General features: G+C 35.3%; 2 protein-coding genes across 2 annotated transcripts in view; one reads left to right on the forward strand and one right to left on the reverse strand.

Moving 5' to 3' along the window:
* Positions 1–2674, reverse strand: part of LOC109108935 (neuroserpin-like) — a 23467-nt gene extending 20793 nt beyond the window's left edge. Inside the window, exon 1 of the mRNA XM_042775663.1 lies at positions 2652–2674. The gene's annotated coding sequence lies outside the window, so the exon portion shown is untranslated. The remainder of the gene's footprint in view (positions 1–2651) is intronic.
* LOC109108938 (programmed cell death protein 10-A-like) overlaps positions 1–8140 on the forward strand; it is an 11540-nt gene extending 3400 nt beyond the window's left edge. Inside the window, exons 2-8 of the mRNA XM_019122056.2 lie at positions 2711–2879; positions 3950–4003; positions 5023–5140; positions 5754–5880; positions 6523–6601; positions 6747–6829; positions 8007–8140. Of these exons, the coding sequence (XP_018977601.1) occupies positions 2790–2879; positions 3950–4003; positions 5023–5140; positions 5754–5880; positions 6523–6601; positions 6747–6829; positions 8007–8088 (633 nt within the window). The 5' untranslated portion in view covers positions 2711–2789 and the 3' untranslated portion in view covers positions 8089–8140. The remainder of the gene's footprint in view (positions 1–2710; positions 2880–3949; positions 4004–5022; positions 5141–5753; positions 5881–6522; positions 6602–6746; positions 6830–8006) is intronic.
* Positions 8141–8671: the final 531 nt, after the last annotated feature.

An 8671-nucleotide genomic window follows, 5' to 3' on the forward strand; every position in this document is an offset into this window, starting at 1 on the left:
ATTTGAGCCAGCTGTTCAACATCAGATTGAGAAACCATTGTATTCTGACATTTTCTTTAAATCATATTTATTTATGAAAGCTGATTTTAGTGGTCAACTTTTTTTCAATGTCCTTTTAGTAAAGTGGCAGTTCTTATATGATTACAATAATGTGATGTATAAAAAAAATACTGAACAGAAATGCAACAGTGCAATAAACTAAATCGAAATATGCTATTATCATGCATAGCTGCTTAATTTCATAATTCTGTGGTTTATTAAGTGGCAGAATTTTCCCTTACTTGACAGTAAATATGTGAATCTTAATTCATCTTTATAAGGTGAAAATGTAGTATAAGTGGATTTAATTCAGGATTCACCTGTGTGAGGGCGTTTCAGTGCCAAGGTCAGACTCTTGACTAGAGACACTACAGGAATCAGGTGTTGGTTGGCCTTTGTCAGGAGGAAAAAGGTGAGCTATTATAGTGCATATGTAACCTGGCAACCATGTTTTATTAGAGGAGTGCTGGTATTTCCAACCATAGTCCTGCTCTATGTGACGACGTCACGGAGAGCCCATTGAATATCACCCAGATAAGGCCGCCTCCCACCGCGGGGCCAAAGGCCTTCCGATCAGGTGGGAATGACTCACGGCCTCCTGTGCATTAGTCTCAATCAACAGCATTGAGATAAGTGTGCCTCACTTTCAGTGGTTTGAAATGTTCCTTGTAGCTTGAGAGGAAACGTGACCTTCTGCAGATAACAAGCCCTATTGTTTCACACGAGGAATAAACACTTTGGCATGTTGTTGTGGATGTTGAGAAAAATAAGGTTACTTGAGGGCTGTTCACACCAAAGCTATAAAGATAACTGTAACTATAAAGATTCATTATCGTTCTCGTCCTATGCAAACTGGGAAATCCATACTTCAGTTATAATGATTTATCAAATTGAGGAACAATATTGTTGGAATCATAAAAAAAAAAAACTGATTTGTGTTTGTTTTTTTCAGCTGATGAATGATAAAAAAAAATGACAGCCAATCAGAATTAACTCAAGCATTTAAAGAGGCAGAATACTTAACTACAGCTCATGCTTATAATAAACAAAACATTATCATACAGTCGGATGGATCTCGGTGTGAATTTGTTGAATTTTCCTTATAGTTTTGTAAAGAAAAATCACTGTGTACTGTACTATTATATATTATAAATAAATGTTTTTCAAATAAAATAAATATTTGTAAAAATACTTTGGAATCTAAAATCGCGCATGTTCCAAATTTGAAGTTGTTATTACAAAAATTGAGTTTCTTGTAACATTTTGTTTAGGTGCTATACCAAACATAGATTTTTTTTTTTAATGCATCTTCCTGTCACAGTATTACTTCTATCACAAAATATCCACCAAATATGGAACTTTGAGAACTTTCCGAAAAAATGTTTTGTCAGAAAATGTTTTGATCATAAAATATTGTAGTTTTGTAAGTTTTTTTTTTTTTATTTTGTAATCTGACTCTTAACATCGCCCACTGCTGGAGGAGAATAAGCCCACACCATAACTACAATAATAACGATGATTTTTTTTTCTGGCTGATGAATGTATAAAAACATTGACAGCTAATCAGAATCCACTCGAGAATTTAAATCGGCAGATGACAAAACTGCAGCATGTATTTATAATAAACAGAACATTCTCATTCATTAGTGCGGATGCTAATTTGTTACCGTTCTTTGTGTGAATGGGCCCTTATTTGCTGTAGGCATGTGACGGCATCAAATTTTCATGTTGTGATTAATTGCTAATGCTTTTATCCCAGTATACAGTATTATAAGTGTTGTCATAATAAAGTATAACGGGTTTAATAACTTTTTTCTTATAACAAAAAGAAACTGAACATTTAAAAACAATAAAGCAATACACAAAAATGTATAAAGTAATTAATTTCACACAGATTAAACTGCAAAAGAATTATAAAGACCAATAGTAAGACCTCATTAGTTAATCTTAGTTAATGCACTAACATTAACAATGAGCTACATTTGCTACAGAAGTTATTAATCTTTGTTAAAAAAATACAACTGTTAGTTCATGTTAGCTCGAGTTCATTAAATAACACAGTAGCAACTATTGATTTTATCAACGTGTTATTAAATATGCAAATTAACTAAGATTAATGAATGTTTAGAATATTTTTTTCATTGGCAGTTTGTGTTTTAATAATAAATTAACTAATGGGGCCTTAGTGTAAAATGTGACTGAACGATAAATTATCAAAACATTTTCAAACAATATCTAGGGCACGTTGTAGTCCAGATTAAAATGTAAAAATAATTAATTTACCTATTAAGTCTTAATATTGAATTATTTGGCGCTGTGATGAGCACCATAGCGAATACACAGATCTGAATGGCTGTTGAAATCATTTAAATAGGTTTCAGAAAGCAGCGCTGCGCAGCTGGGGGAAGATCTTCCTAACAATCATTATTGTCTTTGGTCTGATTCAAAATCTTTCTAAGGCATGTCTCGGAAGCAGCCTTTATTTTTCTTTCACTGGCCACGTGTCTCATTCCTTTAATCTTGAGGGGCCTAGATCTCACCGAAAACTTGGCGCTTTCCCACAACTATCACGTCTACCTTTTGAACGCAGCTTGAAAATGTCATTTCCTTACCTGTGAAATGAAATCCCGCTACCCTTTTATAATCTCTTCCTCATTGGTTTTTCTTTCAGCGATCGTCTGGGCCCCCCTCATCGCGAGCCCCCAGGAGTGAATGACGCTCCCCCCATCCCTTCCCGCGCCCTGACGAGGATGACAATGGAAGAGATGAAGAATGAAGCGGACACGACCTCGATGGTATCCATGACGCTCTACTCCGTGATGTACCCTGTCTTCAATGAGGTACGGTGGTTAGTCTCTGGTAGGAGGGAGTTCAGTGATGGTTGTGTTGACACAAACTGAAGTTCAGATGCAAATGATGCACACCCACATGCTCAGGAAGATCTCCACACACAGTCACACGCCTCTCTGTTTCTATCCTGAGAAGACTACTTCTGGTTGCTTTAACGTTATTTTAACAGACTGAACTGAAGTTATCATCTAATGTTTTTAAAATAAATATGAATGGCTTTTTCATTTTTACAACCCATTTAAGAACTTAGAAAGTTTAATTCAGTTGACTTTTTAATTTAGCTTCACAATGATGTGAGGACTGGATCAGCATTGGAATGTGAATAACCAAAAGAAGGAACTTTGCTAATTTGCTAAAAAAAAAAAAAAAAAACGAGCAGTTAATTTATTTCAGCAGTTAGTTTCATCGGTTTGGTTCTTTTAATTTATTGAGAGGTTCAAAAAGATTAAAGTTTGTGTGTGACATTTTGTCTTTTTTTTTTTTTTGTAGATAAATAATTAAGTTAAATATGAAATATTACATGTAGCTGGTTTCACTGTTTGTTAATATAAAATATGCCATTTAGACTTTATTAGTTAGTTTTTTTTTCAAGACGTCTTTTATGCTCAACAAGCCTGCATTTATTTGATTAAAAATACAGTAAAAACAGTAATATTGAGAGATATTATTACAATTTGAAATAACCATTTTCCATTGTAAAATAAATGCAATTTATTCCTGTGATGCACAGCTGAATTTTCAGCATCATTACTCCAGTCTTCAGTGTCACATGATTCTTCAGAAATCATTCTAATATGCTGATTTACTGCTCAAGAAACATTTTATTTTAAAATAGAAATCTTTTGTTACATTATAATCTTCATACGTATGAGCACAGTTAACACACAGCCTACATGTGCTTCTGTGGATTAATTCGTTTCTATTTAATTAGAGGCTAAATCTACACCTACAGCCAACTGTATTTCCATTTTAATGTGGTGATAATGACTGTGTGCAGCACTGAAACCAAACAGCCGCTTCATCTTGCAGTAAATTAAAATGGCTTTTGTGTGTCTTACAGCTGGAGAGAGTAAATCTGTCCGCGGCACAGACTCTGAGAGCAGCTTTCATAAAGGTGAGTAAATATGACATGATTCAGTCATTAGCGTTTCTTCAGCTTATTTTTTATTTTTTTATTGTGTCAGGAAATGAAAAGAATTTCATCTACATCAAATAGAAATCGAAACGGATCCCATTTACTTGTTCCTGGATTCATCAGTGCATGTTATTCCAGAGAAAGTTCCATTCATAATGTAGTAACTGCTCCCCCTCTTAAACGACTTTCCTTTTCTGCTGATGTCACCAAGGCCAGAAAATGATGATAGTCAGAAGTCAAATAGCTATATAGGCAGTAGTTTCTATTTTCCTTGCTCTCTTGGAAGAAGAGTTCTAAAGGTGCAATCTAAACCGCAAAGGGAGGGTCATTTGGAAATTGTCGTTTTATTGACATATGAACATATTTTCAAAGCATTTGCATATGGCGGCCAATTTTGCATTTCATATTCAGCTACTTTGCCTTTCCCGATGCACCTGATCATAGAGGGCATAACATTTTAAACACACTGTAACAAAACAGCCGTTTTTATTACAAGGACCAGAGAATGTTAGAGTAACAGTTTTTGGTTCATCATGAAAACCTTGCCTAACATTATAAACGGATCACAGTGGAGGAAAAGGATGCTACAAAAGTGCAGTTTCAGTTTTGATCAGGAGTCTTCTGGGTGTCTTACCATGAGATTTCAGCAAGAAAATCAGAGTTTTTCTAGCGCTGGCTGCTTTTGCCATCTCAGCAGCCCCAATATTGTTGTGTAACAGTCATATAAATCATAATGCTAGAAGACAAATCATGAAAGCACTTTGACATTTTCATTTTTCTTTTCCTAATAGTAGTAATATACATTGAAGATTGATTAAAAGTCAATATTTAATCAAATGAAATAATGTCTTAAAGTTTGAAGATATGAAAAGTTTGATATATTGATTGTTTTCCTCTTCATAATTCAGCACATGTCAAATCTTTCTAAAACTGATTTGCTGCTTGCTTTATTTGTGGTTGCGCTGGACTGACTTGTGCTCTGGGTTTGTTCGTCTCAGGCAGAAAAGGAGAACCCGGGCCTGACTCAGGATATCATCATGAAAATTCTGGAGAAGAAGAACGTGGAGATCAACTTCACCGAGTCTTTATTACGCATGGCTGCTGACGATGTTGAGGGTGTGTGTGATTTTGCACATTTTCGAAGAGGAGAAGAACAGTCTGTATGGTTTGCAATGCAAAGTGTTGTAAACGTTGCGGCCTCGTGCCTCTAGGGGGAGCTGTTTCCTCATGAATTAAACCCCAGGAAAGACTGGAATGTATTTTCCCTCATAATTCAATTTTGTGCTTTTTGCAAGTGTTTTTGACATGTTCAGATTTATACTGGTAATGAATGCGCAGACACGCACCGGGTTTCTGGATAATGCTCATTTGTGTTGATTTGAAATGTAAAGAATAATAAATGTACTTCCAAATTTAATCCGAGCTCATTGCAGAATCCTCGTTTTGATCTTCCTGCTGTAATCTATCCTTGTTTACGCTGTGTTTGTGAGGTGCCTGACTGTGTTACCGTACTTTACAGGATAATGTAGAAGTTTCTGCACTTTTGTTCAATGGGGAACTCATTACGGTTTCTCTGATGGCTGTCAAACATGGTGGGCCAGTAAAAGTAGTTAAAAGTTCCATTATGTCTTTAAGTGCATCGCATGTTAACGGCAGGCTATTAGAGGCAAGTCATCTGTTGTTGCCGTGGTGACTGAGTGTTTCCTGTGGGCGTGTTCTTTGTGTGCAGAGTACATGATTGACAGGCCTGAGCGGGAGTTCCAGGACCTGAATGAAAGAGCTCGCGCTCTGAAACAGATCCTCAGCAAAATCCCTGACGAAATCAACGACCGAGTCCGTTTCCTGCAGACAATCAAGTGAGAGCGTATTTATGCCCACAATCACACACACAAATAGTTTCACTTACCTTTATTTTTCCCCTTTGCGTCATGGTTTGCCTTTTATTACATCAGTTTTGATGTGTGCACGTGCCCTGACAGAGTTATTTGACATCTGGTTCATATTTCACCACAGATCCAAAAGAAAAAATAGGAAGTGAAGCCTTTTTTAAAGAGCAGTAGGATTTAGATTTCTTTTCCCTTCTTTCTTATACTTTCTGGGGTGAAATTTCATTTTTGACAGTTCTAAAATTGTAATAATTTTGACTTTTCAAATGCTCCCGTGCGTATCTGTGTAAGTGCTTGGTGAATAGTGTGAAGTGATGATCATTGTAGCCAATGTTGAGCACGTGAACACAATGGCCAATCAGAGGTTTTAAAAATCCACTCAACAGCGCTCAAAATGCTAGCGGGAAATGCTGGCATCATCATATTTAAAAAATTTCAGTACCAACATCTGTACATTAGACAATCCTAGTTGTATGTAAAAACAGTAACAGTTAACATTAACAGTAAAATCTTGTGTATTCACCACTATTACTTTTCCCCGCTCAAGGTCATGATATGGCTGATAAAAAGCATATTCCTGATTTTTATTTTTTTTTAAATTGGTGTTCACAGAGATATAGCCAGTGCCATAAAAGAACTACTGGACACAGTGAACAACGTCTTTAAGAAATACCAGTACCAGAACAGAAGGGTAAGTGACCCCACACACACACACACACACACACACACACACACGAGCTGTCATTATTTGATGGATGCTGGCTGTATACTGTGTAACGTCATCTCTATCCCTCACTTACTGAAGGAAGAAATGAAAATGGCTTTGTGTTTTCCAGGCACTTGAGCATCAGAAGAAAGAGTTTGTGAAACACTCAAAAAGCTTCAGTGACACTCTGAAAACATACTTCAAAGACGGAAAGTATGGACGGTTTGAAAATTACCTCATTATTTTCACCTTTATTATTTGCATTTTTTCTTTGTAAAAAAGTTTTTCCATTTTTAGTAATGGAAAGTTCTTGGTAGAAAGTTTTTTAACACAACAGAAACACAGTAAATGGAATTTGATTTGGAAATGACATAACAAATCCATAGGTGAGGCTTCAGATAAGCAGTGTTGTGGTTTTAATGATCTGTTATGAACTAAATAACATAATAATGCTTGATCATTTTAATGATTTTTTTTTTTTTTTGTGACAACCAGCTTCAACGTAATTCTTTATTTTGTTGCATTTGACATTATTTTCCATAAAACCATGGAGAAATGTGGCATGTTAAAGTAAAAATTATATATAACATAAGTACCTTGTGGGCATGGATGATAAGCATTTGATAACATAAATAATAGAATTCAAAAGTTTGGGCTCTATAAATTTTTTGAAATGTTTTTGAAAGAAGTCTCATGCCCATCAAGGGTGCATTTATTTTTTCAAAAATGCAATAAAAAGTAATATTGTCAAATGTTATTTCAATTTAGAAACCTGTTTTTTATTTGAATGTATTTTAAAATGTAATTTATTCATGTTATTTATTTATTTATTTAAAGCTAAATTCTCAGTGTCTTCAGTGTCACCTGATCCTTCAGAAATTATTCTAAAATGCTGCTTTGCTGCTCAAGAAACATTTATTATTATTATCAGTGTTGAAAACAGTTTTGCTGCTTCATATAATCTTTTTTTTTTCAGGATTCTTTGATAAATAGAAAGTTCAAAAGAACAGCTTTTATAAAATACAGCTTCTGTAACGTAAATGTTTGTTTAAATTTAATGCATCTTTGCACAAAAAAAATCTAACCGTGTATATTACTATCATACATGACTTTAAAAGTTATAATCTTTTTAGAGTAGAGGAGAAAATGATGATAATGGTTTATGAACTTGTAATATGTGTACTTTTTGTCGTTCTATTGTTTGGAAAATGGGCATTTCACCCACATTTTTTGGTATTTTTCAGCTCATTTTGAATGAAGTGTTAACTTAAACCTGATCTTTGCCTGAAGAACCCTGTAATTTCACCGCATAGCGTTTGTGATTTCATTTACATCATTAATATGTGTTCAGATGTAATTTGTAATCCTGTCCTCTCCACCTTTGTTCCAGGGCAATAAACGTGTTTACCAGTGCCAACCGGCTCATCCACCAAACCAACTTGATACTGCAGACCTTCAAAACTGTTGCATAGGAGTCATAGAAGTGTTTTTTTTTTTTTTTAATAACCTTTATATGAACAATGTTAAAAAAAAAAAAAATCCTTTGGACTGTAATTTATGATTCTTGTCTCCTGGCGGTAACACTTATGGTTTCTAACCCCGTCTAAATCTAATCTTCATGAGCTGGAGTGACCGCCCAGAGTTTCTCAGATCTGAGCTTTAGAGTCACGCTGTTGCTGTGGAGGCGCTCTCGCTTGCTTTCTCCTTCTGTCTCGCTTCCGACGTGTTTTCGTTCTGTCTGGTCACTCCAACAGAAAGCCAAATGCCTGGAGGCCTTGACGGGACGGGACACGGGGCGTCCAGACGTGCTTGTAAATGCTGGGGTTTAGCTGTCTCCTCTGATGCTTTGAACTTGAATGAAAGATGTATATTTAATAGATATTTGGTAACAGAATTGTTCAAATAAACACCGCACATGTCAAACTCAAGCTTTTTGGGGGTTTTACTTTGTCTTTATTTTTTCCGGCCTCATTTCAGCCTGAATATATGCTAAGGTATGCATCACTATTACTACAGCTCATACTTTGAGTTAAAACCCCTAACCTCAATTATTAA

Source organism: Cyprinus carpio, chromosome A18, assembly GCF_018340385.1.
Source record: "Cyprinus carpio isolate SPL01 chromosome A18, ASM1834038v1, whole genome shotgun sequence".
Classification (NCBI taxonomy): domain Eukaryota; kingdom Metazoa; phylum Chordata; class Actinopteri; order Cypriniformes; family Cyprinidae; genus Cyprinus; species Cyprinus carpio.